Source organism: Hyperolius riggenbachi, chromosome 8 (assembly GCF_040937935.1).
Source record: "Hyperolius riggenbachi isolate aHypRig1 chromosome 8, aHypRig1.pri, whole genome shotgun sequence".
Lineage (NCBI taxonomy): Eukaryota > Metazoa > Chordata > Amphibia > Anura > Hyperoliidae > Hyperolius > Hyperolius riggenbachi.
Genome location: NC_090653.1, coordinates 161,763,375 through 161,787,639, shown reverse-complemented (window position 1 = coordinate 161,787,639; position 24,265 = coordinate 161,763,375). Strand labels below are relative to the sequence as shown.

The 24,265-nt window shown below is 40.9% G+C and overlaps 1 protein-coding gene across 2 annotated transcripts in view; it reads left to right on the top strand.

Annotated features, from left to right (window-relative positions):
• Positions 1 to 24,265, top strand: part of ARR3 (arrestin 3) — a 91,058-nt gene that overhangs the window by 39,641 nt on the left and 27,152 nt on the right. For both annotated transcript variants that reach the window (XM_068247643.1, XM_068247642.1), the window contains exons 2-7: positions 15,413 to 15,441; positions 16,901 to 16,931; positions 17,565 to 17,625; positions 17,709 to 17,756; positions 18,858 to 19,054; positions 19,145 to 19,204. In XM_068247643.1, coding sequence (XP_068103744.1) covers positions 15,425 to 15,441; positions 16,901 to 16,931; positions 17,565 to 17,625; positions 17,709 to 17,756; positions 18,858 to 19,054; positions 19,145 to 19,204 — 414 coding nt within the window. In that variant the 5' untranslated portion in view covers positions 15,413 to 15,424. The remainder of the gene's footprint in view (positions 1 to 15,412; positions 15,442 to 16,900; positions 16,932 to 17,564; positions 17,626 to 17,708; positions 17,757 to 18,857; positions 19,055 to 19,144; positions 19,205 to 24,265) is intronic.

Here is a 24,265-nt window from a genome sequence, read left to right as displayed (position 1 = left end):
GCTTTAGGCCTGGGGGGAAACGCAACCTAGAGGCCCTTTCACTGCAGCGCCAGCCCAAATCCATATCTTTTTGTGAGCAAATATATATAGTGTAAAGCAGGAATACATGCAATCATATAAAGTTAACCCCCCTCCCCCAGCGAGCCAGGCTTGGGGTAAAAAAAAAATTGCTATTAGCAGTAAGGAAAACCTTGGAGTGACTGCCGGGTGAGCTATGGCATGAAGTGCATCGGAGCTGGATTTATAACTCTATCTTCTGATGGATACTTCCAGTAGGATAATGCACCATGTCACAAAGCTCACACCATCTCAAACTGATTTCTTGCCAACAGATCTAATTTATGCTATATAAATACATAATAATAATATGGTAGGACATTACACTGACTATGGTAGGATTAGATTGTGAGCTTCTCTGAGGACAGTCAGTGACATGACTATGTACTCTGTAATGTGCTGCAGGAGATGTCAGTGCTATATAAATACATAATAATAATATGGGAGGACATTAGACTATGGTTATGGTAGGATTAGATTGTGAGCTCCTCTGAGGACAGTCAGTGACATGACTATGTACTCTGTAATGTGCTGCAGAAGATGTCAGTGCTACATAAATACATCATAATAATATGGGAGGACATTAGACTATGGCTATGGTAGGATTAGATTGTGAGCTCCTCTGAGGACAGTCAGTGACATGACTATGTACACTGCAATGTGCTGCAGAAGATGTCAGTGCTATATAAATACATAATAATAATATGGTAGGACATTAGATTATGACTATGGTAGGATTAGAGTGTGAGCTCCTCTGAGGACAGTCAGTGACATGACTATGCACTCTGTAATGTGCTGCAGAAGATGTCAGTGCTATATAAATACATAATAATAATATGGTAGGACATTAGACTATGACTATGGTAGGATTAGATTGTGAGCTTCTCTGAGCACAGTCAGTGGCAGGGCTGTGGAGTCAGTACAAAAATCATCCGACTCCAACTCCTCAGTTCATTGAAACCGACTCTGTCTCAACAGCCCTGGTCAGTGGCATGACAATGTACTCTGTAAAGTACTGCAAAAGATGTCAGTGCTATATAAATAAATAACAATAATAATTGTATGGCATAACATTAGACTATAGCATGATTAGATTATGAACTCCTCTTACATCATCAGTGACATGACTGTGTACTCTGTAAAGTGCTGCAGAAGATGTCACTGCTATACATAATAATAATATGGTAGGACATTACACTATGACTATGGCAGGATTAGATTGTGAGCTCCTCTGAGGACAGTCAGTGACATGGCTATGTACTCTGTACAGTGCTGCAGGAGGTGTCAGTGCTATATAAATACATAATAATAATATGGTAGGACATTACACCATGACTATGGTAGGATTAGACTGTGCACTCCTCTGAGGACAGTCAGTGACATGACTATGTACTCTGTAATGTGCTGCAGAAGATGTCAGTGCTATATAAATACATAATAATAATATGGTAGGACATTACACTATGACTATGGCAGGATTAGATTGTGAGCTCCTCTGAGGACAGTCAGTGACATGGCTATGTACTCTGTAATGTTCTGCAGAAGATGCCAGTGCTATATAAATACATAAAAATAACATGGTGGGACTTTACACTACGACTGTGGTAAGGATTAGATTGTGAGCTCCCCTGAGGACAAGTGACGGGACTATGTACTCTGTAAGGTGCTGCATAAGGTGTATATATACATATACACACACACACACACATTATATATACACAGCAGTGTTCTCCCCAGGCTCTTTTAGCCGGGTGATTACCCAGCTAGTTTGCTATAAGCAAAGTTGCGCAAAGAAGCACCAGCCTTGCATTCTTTCATATTGATGCACCCGGCTACTATTTCATGCCACCCGGCTGGAAAAAAATTCTGGGGAGAACACTGCACAGTACATATATAGTGTTTGTGCGTGCGTATATTGTTGTAGAGTGTGTGTATAATGCTGTGTGTGTATATTGTTGTGTGTGTGAGTGTGAGTGTGTGTGTGTGTGTGTGAGAGAGAGAGAGACACAATGAATGATGGAAACTGAGAGAAAATGAAAGAGGGAGACAGACAGACAGACAGATGCATGGAAATGAGACAAAAGGGAGATAAATATGGGAAAGAGTGGGGGACATAAGAAAGATGAGAGGGGAGAAATTAACCAAGACAAACAAGGGGGGGGGGGGGGGGGAGAGGAAAAAACTGCAGGGAGATCTCACCAGGACTGCTAGTTTCCTATGTCCCGTTTGGCAGTGACATGTATTTGGGAGACAGGAGACAGCAGGGGAGGAGGGGGAAGACACACACACACACTGTAGAGGAAGAGTAGATAAGAGGAGATGAGATAAGGACTTGCAGGCAATCGAGCTTATCTAAATTATCCCAACTTACACAGATGTAGCGCTGTGCAGGTCCTGCCTCTCCCTTCTTCCCAGAGGAGCTCGCAGCTGCAGCAGTTCTGTCTCCTCTCACCCTGCAGCAGATTCACTCACTGCTGGCCGGGTGAGTTCACATGCTGGTGCAGTGAAGGCCAGGCTGTAGGGGACCTTTCAAAATCACCGCTGCCTACTCGGGAAGACAGGGGGCGTGGCAGCAGGAAGTAGATTAGAGATGTGAACAGCCTGCGTGTATTGGTGGTGATGCTGGCTGCCCCGCTGATTCTCTGTCGGGTTCTCACCCTCCTTTTCAGCTGGCGGCCTGAAACACAGTGGAAGGAGGCGGCCCGGGGGGAAAATGCCCCCCATCCCACCAGGCCAGTCCGCCTATGCTACTCACCGACCTGATAAGAAAATGACTTGCTGTCCTAGTCGCTAATTCTCTTCCCCCTCCTCTCCACGTCATAGTGTGTACGGCGTACACGCCATCCAGCGCCTGCGCACTGCCCCACTCCCGCAGCGCACCCGAGCCCTGAGCTTGATAAAGGAGGACATCTCCGAAACGTTGCTTGATGGCTATACAAGACAGATCAGCTAAAAATAGCGCTAATAGATTTGGGTGCGGCTACATTTCTAATGTTAATTATCGTTTTTGTTAATTTACACTCAATTTTGCATATGTTTGGGCGCAAGTGCCTAAAATCGATATTTTACGTAAATCGATAAAGTAAACTCGGTAATATTCCTAATTGTGTTGTGGAATCGGTAATATCGGTAATTTAAAGTGTATGATAAAATATCAGAACGAATATCATAACGCTAAATAAAGAAAAACGATGTCAGTCATAACGATAACTTAAAAAGTCTTTTGGTGTAATAACGTTAAATGAACATGTTTAATGATGGAATGTAAGCAAATTCTGTCCAAATACATATAATTTTGTAATTACGAAAATATAACATTCACTGTACAGATGTAATACCGATATTTGACATTTCTATTTACGATAATATATGAAGTATTTACGATAATTTAGGGTTAGACACCACCAGGGGGGTGGTTAGGGTTAGGCACCACCAGGGGAGTTTTAGGGTTAGGCACCATCAGGGGGGTGGTTAGGGTTAGGCACCACCAGGGAAGTTTTAGGGTTAGGCAACACCAGGGGGGGGGGGGGGGGTGGTTAGAGTTAGGCAGCACCAGGGGGGTGGTTAGGTTTAGGCAGCACCAGGGGGGTGGTTAGGGTTAGGCACCACCAGGGGGGTGGTTAGGGTTAGGCACCACCAGGGGAGTTTTAAGGTTAGGCACCACCAGGGGGGTGGTTAGGGTTAGGCACCAATAGGGGGGGTCTAGGGGTTAGGGATAGGTACAGGGAGGGTTCTGTGTCAGAGTAGGGTTAGGTACATTTAGGGTTAGCCACCACCATAGGGGGTTAGGGTTAGGTACCACCAGGGGGGTGGTTAGGGTTAGGCACCACCAAGGGAGGGTTCTGTGTGAGAGTAGGGTTAGGTTAAGCTGTGTTGTTGAATTACATTACGATATTTAACGTTATTATATTTTCGTTTTCATCTCAAATCAGTTTTATACCTGTAATAATAATAATCAGAATTATCGACTTTACATTACAAATACAGTTAAATTATCAATATTTCTAAATTACGATATTTTTCTTTTCCCGATAAATCGCGCCTAAATTTGACCGCGACTTTTTCAAATGTACACATCCAAGACCCTTGGTCTAATAAAAGAACATTATAACTACGGATGGTGCCGGTCATCTTTCACTTTACCTGGATTCATCTACAGTGCTTGCAGGTAGACCGAGGCACATCCATCTGGAAGCGAATAAGAGTGCCACACTATTTCCATTTAACAGAATTTGTATCAGCTGTAACAAAGAAATGTTTTCTGCTTAAAAGTTATTATGCTGTTGTGTATCTTTTAAAGCAGAGAGGAAAATCTGAGTTCAGGTCCACTTTAATACCAAGCATAAATAGTGTGCGACATTCTGTTTACTGAGAATTGAAGTAACCGAGCTTATGTCAGCCCCGTACAAGAGGGATGAAAATGACCATCACGTTACTAGCGATCAGACGATATACTTTTCATATAAATCACAAGTACGATATCTCTTTAAAGAGGAACTGTAACGACAAAACGTCCCCTGGGGGGTACTCACCTCGGGTGGGGGAAGCCTCCAGATCCTAATGAGGCTTCCCACGCCATCCTCCATCCCTCAGGGGTCTCGCTGCAGCCCTCCGTGCAGCGGTGACGTCAATATTTACCTTCCCGGCTCCTGCGCAGGCGCTCTGACGGCTGTCGGCTCCGAAGTAGGCGAGAATACCCGATCGCCGGACCCGACGGAGGTCGGGTATTTCCGTCTATTTCCGTGCCGAAAGCAGCCACAGCTCCCCCGCTGGAGCCAGCAAAGGTAAATATTGAATCTACAGTCGGCTCTGTCGCCGGCTGTTCGGAGGGCTGCAGCGAGACCCCCGTGGGACAGAGGACGGTGTGGGAAGTCTCATTAGGATCAGGAGGCTTCCCCCACTGGAGGTGAGTACCCCCCAGGGGAGGTTTTTCATGTTACAGAGTCTCTTTAACCCATTCGCGTTCTGTCGTTTTCACTTGAGAAATGTTCACCTCCCATTCATTAGCCTAAAACTTTATCACTACTTATCACAATTAACTGATCTATATCTTGTTTTTTACGCCACCAATTAGGCTTTCTTTGGGGGGTACATTTTGCTAAGAGCCACTTTACTGTAAATGCATTTTAACAGGAAGAATAAGAAAAAAACGGAAAAAAATTATTATTTCTCAGTTTTCAGCCATTATAGTTTTAAAATAATACATGCCTCCATAATTAAAACTCACGTATTGTATTTGCCCATCTGTCCCGGTTATTACACCGTTAAAATTATGTCCCTATCACAATGTATGGCGACAATATTTTATTTGGAAATAAAGGTGCATTTTTTCAGTTTTGCATCTATCACTATTTACAAGTTTAAAATAAAAAAAATATAGAAATATTTCATCTTTACATTGATATTTAAAAAGTTTAGACCCTTAGGTAAATATTTACATGTTTTTTTTATTGTAATGTTTTTTTTTTTTATATTAAACATTTTATTTGGGTAGTTGTGGGTGGGTGGGAGGTAAACAATAGGTTTATAATGTAAATGTGTGTTGATTTTCATTTTTTTTAACTTTTAGTTGTAGTATTACTTTTTGACCATGAGTTTGTTTACATGACATCACTCTAAGCGTAACATACGCTTAGAGTGACGCATGGGGGAGGTAACAGCAAGAAAAGGTGCAGCTTCCAAGAGAAGCTGTCGCTTTTTCAGCGGGGGAGAGGAATCAGTGATCGGGCACCATAGCCCGATTCACTGATTGCCTGGCTAACGAACCGCGGGCCGGGAGCGGCCGCGGGAGCGTGTGGTAGCGCGCATGGTTCCTGGACGTAGTTTCTACGTCCAGGAACCAAAATAGGTTAAAGTGAACCAGAGACAAAGCACCCTCATGTATTTTACCATATCTATCAATGGGAACATATCAGTAAACACCTACCCTGCTCTTTGTTTCATTCTTCTCTGCTAAATCTGCCTGTTATCAGCTCTGATAAGAATCCCCGACTGAGCATTCAGTCTAGCTTTCACCAGAATGATTATTGCTGAGTCAGTCTTCTGTAATGTCTTTTCAATCCCAAGCCTGCCCCCTTGTGGCTGTGCTTTGCTGCTTCAAGGATAAATAGCAGGAAAGCACACAAGGGGGCAGACTTGGGCTTTAGAAGACATCACAGAAGACTGACTCAGCTATAATCATTCCGGGCAAAGCTAGACTGAATGCTCAGTTGGTGATTCTTATCAGGGCTGATAACAGGCAGATTTAGCAGAGAAGAATGAAACAAAGAGCAGGGTAGGTGTTTACTGACATGTTCCCATTGATATATAGGATCTTCTCAAAAAATTAGCATATTGTGATAAAGTTCATTATTTTCTGTAATGTACTGATAAACATAAGACTTTCATATATTTTCGATTCAAATACACACAACTGAAGTAGTTCAAGCTTTTTATTGTTTTAATATTGATGATTTTGGCATACAGCTCATGAAAACCCAAATTAACTATCTCAAAAAATTAGCATATTTCATCCGACCAATAAAAGAAAAGTGTTTTTAAAACAAAAAAAGTCAACCTTCAAATAATTATGTTCAGTTATGCACTCAATACTTGGTCAGGAATCCTTTTGTAGAAATGACTGCTTCAATGCGGCGTGGCATGGAGGCAATCAGCCTGTGGCACTGCTCAGGTGTTATGGAGGCCCAGGATGCTTCGATAGCGGCCTTAAGCTCATCCAGAGTGTTGGGTCTTGCGTCTCTCAACTTTCTCTTCACAATATCCCACAGATTCTCTATGGGGTTCAGGTCAGGAGAGTTGGCAGGCCAATTGAGCACAGTAATGCCATGGTCAGTAAACCATTTACCAGTGGTTTTGGCACTGTGAGCAGGTGCCAGGTCGTGCTGAAAAATGAAATCTTCATCTCCATATGTGGTACAGATTCCTATTACCACATTACTACACAATCCAGTCCTGTCGCATTCAGTTGTTAGTAGGCGTTTAGTTTAGCCAATGCACAGTTAGTTGCATGCAGACTTAGCACATAGTTCATTTCAATTTTAGTTAGATTTAGCATCTTGCAGAATTGAGCTAACAACCTTAGCTAAGCAGAGTGGGAAAAAGCAGTTGTAATGGTGTAGGCAGCATGATTTAAACAAGGCAGTCCGTGATTGTTTGAGCAGGCACCATAGCCCTACTTAATACCACTCACCGCAATCCTAAGCTGCCGATTGTTGTTTGTTGTGAGTACTCACACATTTAGGTGCACTTGCTGGCTGTGCGCATGGAAGGGCATCCCCTGTGAATGGCCGTCTTCATCCCGCGATCTATCCGCACCTCCATAGTTGCTCGGCGGAGATCAGCGTGGGACAAGGCGGCTGTGGATAGGTTCGGCGTCCCTAGGCTCCGCCCACCCAAGGTAATTAACCACTTCAACCTTCAGTGTTGTTTCACCTTATGCATCTGAGCAACTTTCACCTCCTATTAATTTACCAATAACTTTATCTCTACTTATTACACTAAAATGATCTATATCTTGTTTTTTTCCGTCACCATTTAGGCTTTCTTTGGGTGGTACATTTGCTAAGAATTATTTTATTCTAAATCCATTTTAACAGGAAGATTAGGAAAAAAATATAATAAATTCATTATTTCTCAGTTTTCGGTCATTAAAGTTTTAAAATAATACATGCTACCGTAATTAAAACCCATTTCTTTTATTTGCCCATTTGTCCCGGTTATTCTACCATTTAAATGATTTCCCTATCACAATGTATGGAGCCAATATTTTATTTGGAAATAAAGGTGCATTTTTTCAACTTTGCGTCCATCACGTATTACAAGCCCATAATTTAACAGTAATATACCTTACCACATACATATTTAAATAGTTCAGTCCGTAAGGTAACTATTTATGTATTTATTTATTTTTATTGTAGAGTTTTTTGTTAATATTTTTTTTTTTACAAAAAAAATGTTGTGTAGCTATCTGGGAGTGTGGGAGGTAAGGGACCAATTATAAAAGTAAAAAAATGTCATTGGCCTCAATTCACTAAGATCATGCTGGAGATAATAAGGCAAGAGAAGACTTACCTCCACACAGTAAGAGATTTATCTTATCTCTTCATTCCTTAAGTTACCTCCTCTGTAGTTAAGTTACCTCCTCTGTAGTTAATTTACCTCCTCTGTAGTTATTTTCACACGCAGTTAATAAACAGCCTGTCTTTAACTGTGGAGTTATTTTAAGGATTGAAGAGTTAACTTAAAGACAGAAGAGTTAACTTTAGGTGTGCCTGAGGTAAAATGTTTCCTGAATACGACATGCCTCATCACCATGGTGACCACTCTAGAAATGTTATTAAAGACATGACATAAGCTCAGTGAATTGAGGCCATTATCTTGAAATTTTCATTTCCAGATGTAATTTTACTATTTGGCCACAAGATGCCCTCGCATCTCACTTCTGCATACATAGTATTACTATGCAAAGCAGAAATAATGTAAAGATTTTATTTATTTATCGTATTTATAAAGAGCCAACATATTACGCAGCGCTGGGCATTAGTTTAGGTTACAGACAATATTTAGAGGTGACATACAGCAATGCAAGAAAACCAGATCACGCAACATAGTATGATGAGTACAAGGTAATGCTTAGTCAGTCACTGGATGGGAGCATGGAGATTAGGCAAGTTGAGTTCACTCAAATGCATAGCATGGGTGCACAGTAATGTAGGTGCATGATCAGACAGGACACATAAGGAGGTGGACCCTGCCCAAAGGCTTACAATCTAGAGGGAGAGGTTGGGACACGAAAGGTAGGGGACCCGAGTTCAGCTGCGGGTTTAGAGCACTTGTGAGGGGCGGTAGGCCAGAGTGAAAAGGTGAGTTTTAAGGGCCTTCTTGAAGATGTTGAAGGAGGGGGCTGTCCTAATGGGTGGAGGTAGGAAGTTCCATAGTTTTGGAGCAGCTCTTGAGAAGTCCTGGAGGCGTGCATGGGACTGGGTGATGCGGGGGGCGGTCAGGCAAAGTTCATTGGAGGAGCGGCGTGAGCGGCTAGGTGTGTACCTCTGAGTAAGATCTGAAATGTATGGGAGGAGTGGATAATTCTGGCTGCAGCATTCATGCGGAGGTGGAAGTTGCAGGACTTTGTGAGATTTTGGATGTGGGGAGTGAAGGAGAGTGCGGAGTCCAGATGACACCTAGACAGCGGGCTTGAGAGGTAGGGCAATTGGTAGTGTGGTTAACAGTGACATGCACATCTGGGGGGTTCAGGGATGGCCGGGGTGGGAAGAGCATAAATTCCATTTTGTCTAGATTTAGTTTCAGGAACCTAGCAGACATCCGTCAGGGTGAGGTCGTGAATGCCCATGGACTGGAGGGACTGGAGGAGTAGGGGATGGTCTACTGTGTCAAAAGCTGCTGAAAGGTCAAGAAGGAGGAGAATGGAGTATTTTACTTCAGCTTTAGCTAAGGCAAGGTCATTGACCACTTTGGTGAGAGCTATTTTGATTAAGTGGGCAGGCCGAAATCCAGATTGCAGTGGGTCTAGCAGTGAGTTGGCATTGAGGTACTGGGTCAGGCGTTTGTGAACCAGGAGCTCAAGGAGTTTTGGGGCAAAGGGGAGGAGGGAGATAGGGCGGTAGTTGGAGGGTAGTGAGGGGCCGAAGATGAGACAGAAGAGGATTTGTGAAAGACAGAGCCGTCTCTTTGACAGTGTCGGTCTGTCATACGGGGACTCAGATCAATGAATGGGAACTTTGTTCCTATTCATTGCTCTCCTGGCTAACGGAAGGATCGCGCGTCTCAGGCAGCGGCAGCAATGCAGGAGAATTAAGCGGTTAAAGAAAAACATTGTCTTCCCAGAATAGCAGCTCGTAGCCCACTGGGATAGGCAAGACCCCAGGCTTTTGCTCTGAACTACAACTACACATGCAATCCGAATTGTAATCCTGAATCACAGTGCAGAAAAACTATTGTTTTCCATCTATCATCCGTGACAGTCTATGACTAGGAAAATTAGCGAGGGGGTTATAACTATTTGATCCATATGCGTGGTATTCTACCAATATTTAGAATACTGATAAAGCAATGTTGCTGTTTTTACTATGAGTAGGTAGCTTTCATCTGGGTTTCTTCACTTTTTTTGTCAATCACATATCCCTAAATCAGTGATTCCCAACCGCTGTGCCGCGGCACACTAGTGTGCCGCGGCATGGTGCCAGGTGTGCCGTCCAGTACGCTGGAGGGGGGAAGCAGCGCTAGAAGGAGGGGCAGTGGAGGCAGCGGTGGGGAGGGGGGAAATATCCCCCCCCCCTCCCTCACCTGGGACCCCTCCTTCTGCCTCTCTCCCCCTCCATTTAGCGGTGGCAAGTGCAGGGTGGCTCGGCGGCGGGGAGACATGCGCAGACTTACCACTTCTGCGTTCCAAGCGCCGGCAGCGTCATGTCGTCAGATCTCCGCCTTCAATGCCGCCCACTGTGCTTCCTGATTAGCGGAAGAGCAGTGGGCGGCATTGAAGGCGGCGATCTGACGACATGACGCTGCCGGCACTTGGAACGCAGAAGTGGTAAGTCTGCGCATGTCTCCCCGCCGCCGAGCCGCCCTGCACTTGCCACCGCTAAATGGAGGGGGAGAGAGGCAGAAGGAGGGGTCCCAGGTGAGGGAGGGGGGGGATATTTCCCCCTCCCCACAGCTGCCTCCACTGCCCCTCCTTCTAGCGCTGCTTCCCCCCCTCCTGGGCATCTATACTGGGGGGAACTGTACTAGCTATACTGGGGGCAACTAAACTAGCTGTACTGGGGGCAACTAAACTAGCTTTACTGGGGGCAACTAAACTAGCTTTACTTGGGGCAACTAAACTAGCTTTACTGGGGGCAACTAAACTAGCTATACTGGGGGCAACTAAACTAGCTACACTGGGGGCAACTATACTAGCTATACTGGGCACTACCTACCTATGCTAGCTATGCTGGGCACTATGCTAGGTATGCTGGGCACTATACTAGCTATACTGGGTACCATACTAGCTATCTGGGCACTATACTAGCTATACTGGGCACTTTACTGGCTATACTGGGGCACTACCTACCTATACTGGGGCACTACCTATCCATACTGGGACTATACTAGCTATACTGGGGCACTATACTAGCTATATTGGGGCACTATACTGGGGTAACTATACTAACCATACTGGGGCAACTAAACTCCCTATACTGGGGCAACTATGCTAGCTATGCAGCCGCACCCCAGCCTGCTACACACGGCACTGTCCACTAGGTCTCGCAAACACCCGCGCGCCCCCCGCCGTTCCCCGGAGAAAAATATGGTCAGAAAGTGTTCCCCGGGCCGGAAAAGGTTGGGAATCACTGCCCTAAATGATGGCCTTCTTTTTTGTAATGTCAAGCCTTAAACTTCCCATAACATAAACTCCTTTCCCTGATGCTAACTCCTACTTAGTGCCTAACTCTATTAGAATCAGAATCAATGGATTTGGGCAAATATGTTGTCTTGGCAGTTGCTAAAGAGACACCGAAGCGCAAAAAATTATGATATAATGAATTGGTTTTGTAGTACGGATAATTACTAGAAGATAAGTAGCAAAGAAAATATTTTCATATTTTTATTATCAGTAATATAGTGTTTTTTTTTTTTATAACATTGCATCATTCTCTAATATTTGCAGTTTACACACTACTCAGCATTATAAATGTTTTTACAGAGCAGTCTTGTGAACTATCGACCTCTCCTCTGGAGAGAAAAAGAAAATACAATGATTGACAGTTGAGATAACAAGCTTCAGAAGACAGAGCCCTCTGTGACTTTGAATGTCATGGAGCTTATTGGCTTTTTTGCATAGATAACAACTGGAGTTTCTTAACTCTTCCTGTACTGGAAACAATATTAGACTTATGTCTCTGCTACTAATGTTTTATTTCTTAGCTGTACTAACTACACATACAAATTATTATATCGTAATTTTTTTTCTCGCTTCAGTGTCTCTTTAACAGACACAAACAAAATAGGAAAGACCGTATACTGTATATAATACAAGCCAAGGACAGTATGTAAGTTATAGTGACAGTGAACAGGGTGAGAAGTCGACATTTTATAGTTCTGTGCTGGATGCGTTCAAGTCCTAGGCTAGCAGAACTAGTGTGGTTCTATCCTGTACTGAGGTGAAACCATATTGCCTCAGCATCATCAGACACATCATCCACAGGATCATTTTCAACATCTCATAATAATTTGCCATATCCTAGTGTGTTATAAGTATCTAAGATCCAACATAGTATTCCTACATAAAAAGGCTATTTTACACTATCTGTTGTACACTTGAACTGAGGACAAAGGTCAATGTAAAAAACAAGCAACTAATGTCAAACTGTAATTGCCCAACAGTTGACCTGTATTAAACCTTATGTTAAAAAATATAGCTGAACTAAGGATAAACTACAAAAAAGGGAAACCAAATAATACAATAAACCACTATGTGTAGTACCTTCTTTAGTAAATATTGATAATGTGACAGGAATTTGTGATAGATACTCACAAAGCTGGGTGACTACTACATGTTAAGCAGACAACCACACTCTAAATGAACAGCAAAACAGTTTAATACTCCAAAAAAAGAGGAATAACCCCACCCCCAAACACACACACACACACACACACACACACACAATCCAAAAAGAATAAAGCAATTTAATAAACTAAAAAATGTGCATAAGTATAATTCTTACGTCTTAATGAATGACCCCCAAAGTCTTATAAAGGCTTATGGTATTTAAGATTAATTTAAGCTCAAAACAATGCATTTCATGGGTAATGATATTTAGACACAAGTTCATTACATAAATTACAAGCAATATATGAATTAAAAAAAAAAAATCATCTTTATCTACATCCTATTTTTCAAAAATGATCAACCAATCTACAAGCATAATCCAGTTTGGTTACTTAATTTTAATTACAAATAAGTAAATATGTAAAAAAAAAATTCTATAAATATTAATGGAGGGTTGACATTTGAAAAAATTATTCAGTTAGCTACCGGTATCTATACATAATTAATTGACTTTAAATAAATAACTCATGATCAGACCAAGGAGAGGGGGAGGACGATATTGGTTTATATGGGTTTGTAGATAGGTTTTATATGGGTAGCATAGCTTTAAGAAAAATTGGAATTTGATTGGAATATTATAAGACTAGACTAGACTTTTTTTTTAGCCTGTCCATGGTAAAGTTTTGTATATATGTTAGACGTGTGTTGTGTAAAGTAATTTTGAAGTGCCCATACAATCCTGATTATACAGTCCAAATCTATTTAGGAAAAGGACAAACTGTGCGAATAGTCTTTGACTTTAGGTAATGGCTCATATTACATAGAAACGTTAAAGAGAATCTGTATTGTTAAAATCGCACAAAAGTAAACATACCAGTGCGTTAGGGGACATCTCCTATTACCCTCTGTCCCAATTTCGCCGCTCCTCGCCGCATTAAAAGTGGTTAAAAACAGTTTTAAAAAGTTTGTTTATAAACAAACAAAATGGCCACCAAAACAGGAAGTAGATTGATGTACAGTATGTCCACACATAGAAAATACATCCATACACAAGCAGGCTGTATACAGCCATCCTTTTGAATCTCAAGAGATCATTTGTGTGTTTCTTTCCCCCTGCAGCTATCTTCCACTGAAGTGTCAGGCTATTTCTTCCTGCAGAGTGCAGACAGCTGTGCCTGTATGTAATTCCTCATTATGTGAAAGCCCAGCCAGCTCAGAGGAGGATTTATCCAGCTTGTAAAAGATAATAGAACAGAGAGAAGCTGCACTAATCTAAATATCACACAGGCAGTGTGCAGAGAGGGGCCTGGATGGGGGAGTTCATAGCCGAACCACAACACTGAAGAACTTGGCAGCCTTCCAGACACAGGCCTGACAAGTCTGACAAGAGAGAGATAAGTTGATTTATTACAGAGATGGTGATAGTAGAACGTGCTGCAGTAAGCCAGAACACATTAGAATAGCTTTTGGAACTTGTAGGATGATAAAAAACAGGATGCAATTTTTGTTACGGAGTCTCTTTAAGATTGTACAAGTAAGATTGTACTATTAATGGGCACCTATAATTTCAGACAACGGTGTGAAAGAGATCAATATACAGACAAGCTTCTTTGATTGGCCTATGAGTAAGGGAGGTGGTAGCCGGAAGTGTCCTGTTATAATAGGCCAGTGAGAAAAATGCAATAGTAATTAGATTGTAAGCCTCTGGGCCTTCCTTCCCTAGTGTAATCTATAGGATCGTGTTTCCTATGACAGCCTGTACTTGTATTATTGGGCCTACCTAACCAGCCCGTAATCACATCATCATGTATCTCGTACCGTTTGCCTTATATAACTTTGTTCTATGTAGTATAACTTTGTTATGTCTGTCATCCTTGTATCATTGTATATATTTATTGTCCAGCGCTGCGTAATATGTTTGGGCTTTATAAATACAATAAATGATAATAATAATTAGAATAAATACAAGGCAGCTGGTTGTTATGCTAGGTACACACTATGAGATTTTCTGGCAGATTTACTGTCAGATTATTTCCAACATGTCCAATCTGATTTCCGATCACTTTCCAAGTTCCAACCATTTTCAGTTCACTTTAATAGGAAATTGATCAGAAAATGCTCGGAAATCAATCGGAAATCAGATCAGACATGTTGGAAATAATCAATCTGACAGTAAATCTGCCAGACGATCTCATAGTGTGTACCTATCATTAGAGAGACGAAAGCAAACAAAACACAATCCACAGGGAAAGAGGCAGTCAAAGGCACTCTCACCTGAAACGATCATGAATAATCATTTTGGGCCACAAAACTCTAGTATCTGTATGCAGTTTTATTTTAACCCTGTGTTTGTTTGCAATCATTTGTCGATTGAAAGACAAACTCTTGCCTTCTATGCAACTGAAACAGATCTTGTTGCAGTATTTCCCAATACACTTTATTCTACATATTATTAGCTTGCTGCTGGAAAATATCACAAAAAAACATTCACTACCTGGAAATGCTGGCAATAACAGAAATTGTTAGTGGTTAGTGAGGGGTTGTATTTAAACATGGCCAGCATGAACAACGAAAGCCTGGTACATACTTTCAATTATGATTGGCCAATCACTGAACGATTTTTTGTGATTGGCCAATTATAATTAAAAGTGTTTACCAGGCTTTAGTCTGCAAGTAATGTAGCCTTATAGAATGTTTTGTTATTCAGTTCAGGAACATTTTAATTAGTTTCTTTGCACTTTAGTTTCAACAAAAATGTACTTTCATTTGTAATGCCATATTTATCTTATTTTTATTTTCCTTTCACAGGTTGGACTCAATATGGCAGAGACTTCCAAGTAAGATATGCATACTAAAACATTGGTGTGCAAAATAAATATAATATTGTATAAAAGTAAAAAAAAATACTGTACAGTAGATCTCTTCTCATAACATATGGCTTCATACTCAACCTGACTAATTCCATAAGTAAAAAAAAACCTTTTAAAATGTGCCATACTTAGGGCCCATTTCCAATGAGTGTGAATGTTGTCATTAATACCGAAACCAATGCAGTTCAATTGAGTAAGTTTCATTGAATGTATTTTTCCAAATGCATTGCGATGCAGTAAAAATATAATTTCCGCACCACGCACTGCACGCAATGCGAATCTTGATTAATGAAAGTCAATCTAATCGTTGAAGTTTTAAATCCCTGATGTGCAAGCTATGACCCTCTAGTACTTGCTGTACAGCCAGTTTTTTACCTATAAGAAAAATTATAATATCAACCTGTCATAGCATCATTTTTGGGAATATGCGGCTCTACAGAACAGTCTCCCATACAGTTCATACACTGTTATTAATGCAAAGCTTTAATGAAACTGACTTTCTCTTGGCTTTACCACACGCTCAAATCTTTGTGAATTGACATTAATTGACATGTGTAGGTATATAGTGCACTTGTCGGTAGTTTACCTCACTGGTCGGTAATTGTAGCTTGTGGAAATGCCCAGTGCACACTTGCATTGGAGTGGCAAATGGATCTGTAAAAAAAGTTTTTATCACCGGTCGATCGAATCCGTTTTCAATCCGTTGCCACTCCGTTTCCCTTCCGCTGCCTCTGTTCCGTTTCCCCACATTTCTCGCTACAACCCCACCTCCAAGTGAATTTTTCTATTTAGAATGGTCCATTTCTTCACTAGTGTGAAGAAACGTTCCGTTTCCTCATTGCCCCCAATGCAGTGCTTCAGCTTCCATTTCCGTTCCGCTGAGCTCTGTGGTCCGGGTAAAATTGCTGCAAAACCAAAGTTGTGGTCCGTTCAGCGGATGGTGCGGAACAGATCAGTTTGAACAGACGGATGTGAACAGATCCATAGGTTAACATTGGATCTGTTCCCATGCGTTACGATCCATTCCATTCCGATCTGGGAACGGACCATTTTTTTTACTCTAATGTGAACCGGCCTAACAGCCTTAGTGAATTGACGTTTTACTAAATGTTCGGTAAAAATCAGCTGCTTTCTTAACATATTAGGACCAAAAGATAGGTGACCTGCATTACTGACTGTGACATCTGTCATAGAAAGCTTCCCTATCATGCCCTGAATGTGAAGTTGCCACTCAGGTGATGACATGCAAAATGAACACAGATTCTGTCCCCTTTAAGTGTACTGTGACACAGAGAGCAATTGCACTTGTAACACTAAATACATTACTTTGTGCCAAAAACAATTTAGATAACTGTATAGACAAAAAGGAGTTTGTTTGTATGTTATGTAAGAACTGATGTTGCTTTAATCCCATATGTATTTTTAGAGTCTTCAAGAAAACCAGTCCTGATGGAAAGGTAAGAACAATATTTATAATGTTTTCTTTTTGTTTGTTTTTTTACTTTTTCACATAAGATATGGTTACCCAAAAAATATCAAATAAAATAAATTACAAAATATGAAAAAAAAGAGTTTATTGTAAATAACTGCTTAAAGCGGAATATAACCCTGCATTTCAACTTTGCTCTAAAACATTATTTACAGCATATTATATGCAAAAATATTTTTTTTTTTACTAGACCAGCATTGGAAGGGTTAAACACAGAGGTTTAAAGTTCCATGGAGAGATATAGTTTAGATTGTTACATTCTATTTAGTTAAATGTATCTATTGAGAAATGTTACACACTCTTTGGCTGTCCTCCAGCTCCTTCTCAGTCAGAGAGAGTGAGTCACATTCAACACTTAGATACATTTATGTAAACAAAATCTAGATGTAAAAAGTATCTAGCTTCGGATGCGTCTGCAGAAATCTCCAGGAACTTTAAAGCTCTGTGTAACCCTTCCAATGCTGGTCTAGTAAAAAAAAAAATGCTGGTTGCATATAATATACTGTAAATAATGTTTTAGAGCAAAGTTGAAATGCAGGGTTATATTCCACTTTAAGTAGAAAAATCCCATGCCTTAAACTTGATTTCCTTTATCTTCTAGTTATCCATTTATCTTGCAAAGCGGGACTTCGTAGACCATGTGGAGTTCGTAGAGCCGATAGGTCAGTTACTATTTTACCATAACGAATATGTGTCTCTTGTTTATTCTCAGACTTTGTTTAATTTATATTTTTTGTCCTTGCAGATGGAATGATTTTAATTGACCCAGAATACCAAAAGGACAACAAGAAAGGTAATTCTAACCTATAATCATGTGTACTTCTTCTTTCACTATGAGTAAGCTTCACATAATAAAAAGGTTGGCTATAAGAACAACTGAAGATGGCACAGATTGCATGAGAAAAATATATCTTTTTGATCATAAAACACACATACTGTTCTCAGCAACTATCATCAAATAGCAAAAAGAAAAACAAAATCTTCATACAGACACAGTGAGCAATAAAAAAAAATCTCAGTTTCAACACTTTCCTATGTATAAAAAAAAGCAGTATGGATTTTACCTCACGTTCCATTATGGTGGTCTTGTCACTAGAAAAAATAGTGAGCGGAAATCTCCCAAACCAGAGCCAGAACATGTTTATAAAACAAAGCTTTTTTGAAATATTTGCAATGAATAATTTAACCAATTATTGTTTTTTATTTGCCAATGTAAAATCACACTCTAAAAGACCAGAGATCGTATCTTATTCGGCTGGTAATTGTATTTATTTCCCACATTTAAATATTACCAACATATTACACAGCATTTTACAGAACCTATGGAAGTACGGTAGTGATACAATCCCAGAAACGAGATTGTACTGAAATGTAATCACCAGTTATTGGTTTTGAGCTGCAAATCCAAAAAGTCTCCATATCAAAATATTATGTTTTTAATAAACTATAGTTATGTACACATGCTGGGCCGAGGCTGCCCTGACGTGTCAATAGCCTGCAGGCTAGTGATGTGTACTGTAGCTATGTAGAGTAGGAGGACTGACGGAGTGGCACATGAGTTCAGTCATGAAACGGGCAGGGTGGGTGGGGGGAACAATGCTCTTGAGCAGCACTCAGCCGAGTCTATCCGTCTGGCTGATTGCTGGCCTAGGAGTCAGGTGGCATTGGGGGCCGCTGTATACACGCTAGATTCTCTGCAAAGCTGGTCATTATCAGCTGCCTCGTCCAAGTTTCATCTAGCTTGTGTACACAGTTTTTATTTTAAAAACTGTAACAAATGTAAAAAAGAAACACAGACGAGTGAGGAAAACAGGCTGCCGCTCTCTTTAATACTGTCTACCAATGTTATTCACTCATTGAATGTAATATGTTAACATTTATTTTCCCCCCTCAGTGTTTGTGACTCTCATCTGTGCTTTCCGTTATGGCCGGGATGACCAGGAGCTCATTGGCTTGAGTTTCAAAAAAGACCTTTATACTCTGTCTTGCCAAGTACACCCTCCGTTACCAGCGGATAAGAAGCCCCTCACTCCTCTCCAGGAGAAGCTACGTGCAAAACTAGGAGATAATTCCTTTCCTTTCTGTTTCACTGTAAGACAACGTCACATTTCTAAATTCCAGCAAAAGAAAGGTAATCTGTTGTAAAATGTGATCTAATATCTCCTTTTAAAAATCTTCCAGCTGGCAAAGAACTTGCCTTGTTCTGTTACCCTGCAGCCTGGGCCAGAGGACAGTGGAAAGGTAAGAAATGGTAGAGACAGTTGTTCTATAATACAATTGATTTTAAATGAGTGAATTATGAGTTATATTATATTAATTACAGCATTTTTGAACCATAAGACTCTCCAGACTATATAAGACGCACCTAAGTTTAGAGGGGGGGAATTATGGAACCCCCCCCCCCCCCCCGACCAGCTAAACTGCACTAACCCCTGCTGCACCCACCAACTAAGCTACACTACACTGCACTACACTACACCTAACCCCCGCTGCACCCAGCAGCTAAGCTACACTATATTCCACTACACTAATCCTTGCTGCCCTACCAGCTAAGCTACACTACGGACTATACTACACTGCACTGACACTTCTCACCTGCTGCCGTGCTCCTCTTCCCCTCGCTCCAGTCTCTGTACATGCAATCCTCTTCTGTAGCTCCCGATATAGACTGCAGCCCCCTGCCGCCGCCTTCCTGTACCGCTATACAGTTCCCAGTGCTCCGTTCCTCATGGCCTCTGTACTACCTGTTGTGGTTCCCTGGCACATGTGCCGCACGTCATGCATGACCCCAGGGGGAGAGGCGCACGGCGGCAGGATAGGTAAGTGCTCCCTGTGCAATCTGCACCTCTTTTTACCATATCTTTGGAATATATGATGCACCCAATTTTTACCACCAGTTTTGGGGAAGAAAAAATGTGTCTTATATGCCAAAAATGTGGTACTTGTACTTGTAATATGTTTGAAATTGAAATGAAGAAGCGTCATCTGACATATTTCCAGGATTGTATATGTGTGCTTTTTGGGATCCTGCAAATGTAGCAGTTAAAGTTCACCACCGGGCTATTCCAACGCTCAGACCCTCGAGAACCTGCTTGTTGACAGCTTGCGTATGCACAGTAGTACGGACCCGATCGGACTCAGCTTTTACCAGCGCAGTGCGGGCCGATTCAGAGGTCTTATTGCTGGATTTGCCTGGCTGAGGCGGATGGAGGAACCCTCTTTAGGATCCAGAGGCTTCCGCTTCCTGAGGTAAGTATGCAAAATAGGCTGCAGCAAGCCTCACAGGTTTGCTTTAAAGATGAATGCAAACTTAGTAAAGAATTTGAACAGGTATAAGATTGAATCCCCCATAAGATGGGCAAAGTTTCAACAAACCTAACAATGAATGTCACAGAGTATGGAAAACTGTACTTTCTACTCTTATTAACCAACAACAAAGTTTTTGTGTTGCACTACTTGATTTTAGTTAATGTGCTAGGTCAAAAAGATGAAGTACATTTCTCGGGTATATGTAGTATGACCCCCAATACAGCACTGTCCCACATACATTATGACTCTACAAATCTTTATTGAAAAATCTTGCAATACAATATTACAAAATGTAAAATAATACAAAACACTGACTGAAATCAAAATAACGTAATGAATAAAATTGCTTATTTTGTTCCAATATTAATACATACATTATTTAGTCAGTGTTGGCCCACTGTAAAATCTTTCCTCTCCCTTGATTTATATTTTGACATTTATCATAGGCAGCGACATCTTTAGTACTGGCTGGTGACATCTGCAGAATTTTTTTTTTACTGTGAGTTCTATGCACAGAGGAAGATACTAGTGGCTTAGCAGTTGGAACAAAAACTTTATTTCCCATAATGCAATGAGATTCACAGGCAGAAAACTGTCAGGACCATGGTCATGACATCACACTGTGGGTGGGCTTTCACCACAATATCAGCCCCCCTCCCCAATGATCTATTTGAGAAAAGGAAAACATTTCTTGTGGGAAAGGGGGTTATTAGATACTGAATGTGATGAAATTAAATCCATTTTAAAACCATTTCAAACATGAATGTTTGTCTTTCTGCATCATATAAGCAATATAGAGCCTCCTCATCATTTAAACAGCTCAATGAGAACCACTGTAGTGTGAAAGCGGGGTTTCAAAAGACACAGAGCTTCAGTGACCAAATGTGCATTACATAAGTAATTGAAATGCAATAAACAAGTATTCTAAAGTCCATAAAAAAGGCTGTTGCTAAACCGAAATGTTGCTAAACTGACTGAAATGTACACTTTCAAACCATGTCAAATGCAATACATGATCAAACTGAATAGTGCTGAGAAAACTAGTGCAAATTATCCTCTTAATAGATCATTGATGTGAAAGAGGCCGAAGTGGTCTATACATTCCCTGGTCCACTATAAAATATGATTCTTTGAAACTTGGTATACAGGAGGGCAGTGTAATCAAGTGGTGGGGTCCACATGCAACATGGGGATCAAGTCCCACTTTCTCATTACCCACATATAGATGGACATATTCTTTAGGTAACTCCAACGCCTCAAACTACATAGATGTGATAATCTGGCCACACAACAAACAATTTTTATTGTACCACTTTGTACGAACTAACCATGTCTATGTAATATAAAAGACAACATATTGAGAATACTTCAAATAAATTGCTTAGGAAGCTCTCACAGTATATGGAAATGGTAAGTTGGGACAAGTTTGTACATACAAAATTGTATGGTGTATAAACAGCATTACCACAAGTATGAGGTATGAATTCACACCTAACAAATTTAAGACAATTAAGAAGCTAATATATAACTAGCTTAATCGGAACCCAAGGTGAGAGGGATATGGAGGGATATGAAGGCTGCCATATTTATTTCCTTGTAAACAATGCCAGTTGCCTGGCAGCCCTGTTGTACAGTATAAGTAGTATCTGAGATAAACCCTAGAACAGGCTTTCTCAACCAGGGTTCCTGAGTACTCTGCAGGGGTTTATAGAAAAGATGTATGAGCTCTGTACGGTACCCTGAGGCATATGACACTGTTCAACAGTTAATTAGCTCCAACTCATGCACCAATCTGGTTGTCCACAATGATTTGAAGTCACAATCCTCTGAAAAGAGACAAAAAGGTACAAAAATCGGGGTAATAGTGTAGTATCCTCTAGATATCCTCTAGATATCAGAGGCTGATGAGTCTTCATGATGAAACGTGTTGGGCGGAGCTAAGGACGGCACACGGAGGCAACATGTACTGCTGATCCAGGACGCTGGATTGTTTATTATATGCAAGTTTACCTATGGAACATGTGAGTGCGTTATCACAACTTTTATTCTTGTTTTAAAGTATTTTATAGCGCTATGGAAGCATCTGCTTAGTTTTTTGTAGGAGTGGAGCTGTTATCAACTAAGGAGGAATTTGGAAGCATACAAAAAACGCTTATAGCTGTTTGTGATTGAGCAGCATTACGTTCTGGTTAGTGCAATTGTGTGTTATTAGTGTGGGTTCACACTGCTGGTGCGGACTGTTGTAGCATAGTGATTGGCACTTGCTGACTATGGGTCCTATAAAACACGGGTGTGGAAACACTAAGTGGCAGGCGTGGAGTGCTGTGATCATGGCCACATCGGTGGTGGAGGAGCAATAGTGGTATTGAAGGATATTGCACTATGTACTTTTATTGTCTTCTTACCCGAGGAACTGATAATTAACAGCTGTGAGGAGCCAGGAGATCCACTGTGGTTGATGATTGAATATGCTTTATTTGCTGTTTGTGACTGAGCAGCATACTCATCTGGTGAGTGCTTAGCATTAATTGAATGTGCTGGTGTTCACACTTTTCAACACGTATTGCACATGCAAAGGTGGAGGTGCACAAATCTAGAGGATACTACACTATTACGCCTATTTTTATACCATTTTGTCTCTTTTCTGAGGATTGTGACTTCAGATCATCCTGGAAAACCAGATTGGTGCATGAGTTGGAGCTGATTAACTGTTGAACAATATGCATCGGGGTACCGTACAGAGCGCAGACATCTTTTCTATAGACTGTTTAATATTTTTTGGTGGTCCGAACCAGTACTGGAGAATTTGCTTACTAATTATTTGTGGAGGAGCGAAACATTTTTTGACTATATACTCTGCAGGGGTTCCGTGGCATTTTCCCCCATCGTGGGCGGAGTATGATATAGCCCATTAAAACAGGGGATACTGTAAAAAGAAGCACTAAATCAGAGGTCAAAATAATAATGAGCACATTAACCACTTGAGGACCTAGGGCTTTCTACCCCTTAAAGGGAACCTTAACCGAGAGGGATATGGATTTTTCCTTTTAAACAATACCGGTTTCCTGGCAGCCTTGCTACCTATGGCTGCAGCAGTGGCTGAATCACACACCTGAAACAAGCAGCAGCTAATCCAGTCTGACCTCAGTCAGACCACCTGATCTGCATGCTTGTTGAGGGGCTGTGGCTAAAAGTATTAGAGACACAGGATCAGCTGGAGAGTCAGGCAACTGGTATTATTTTAAAAGGAAAAATCCATATCCTTCTCAGTTTAGGTTCCCTTTAAGGACTGGCCACTTTTTTTTCCATTCAGACCACTGCAGCTTTCACGGTTTATTGCTCGCTCATACAACCTACCACCTAAATGAATTTTGGCTCCTTTTCTTGTCACTAATAAAGCTTTCTTTTGGTGCTATTTGATTGCTCCTGCGATTTTTACTTTTTATTATATTCATCAAAAAAGACATGAATTTTGGCAAAAAAATGATTTTTTTAACTTTCTGTGCTGACAGTTTTCAAATAAAGTAAAATTTCTGTATACATGCAGCGCGAAAAATGTGGACAAACATGTTTTTGATAAAAAAAAAAAACCATTCACTGTATATTTATTGGTTTGGGTAAAAGTTATAGCGTTTACAAACTATGGTGCAAAAAGTGAATTTTCCCCTTTTTTAAGCATCTCTGACTTTTCTGACCCCCTGTCATGTTTCATGAGGGGCTAGAATTCCAGGATAGTATAAATACCCCCCAAAAGACATCATTTTGGAAAGAAGACATCCCAAAGTATTCACTGAGAGGCATAGTGAGTTCATTGAAGATATTATTTTTTGTCACAAGTAAGCGGAAAATGACACTTTGTGAGAAAAAAAAAAAAAGTTTCCATTTCTTCTAACTTGCAACAAAAAAAAATGAAATCTGCCACGGACTCACCATGCCCCTCTCTGAATACCTTGAAGGGTCTACTTTCCAAAATGGGATCATTTGTGGGGTGTG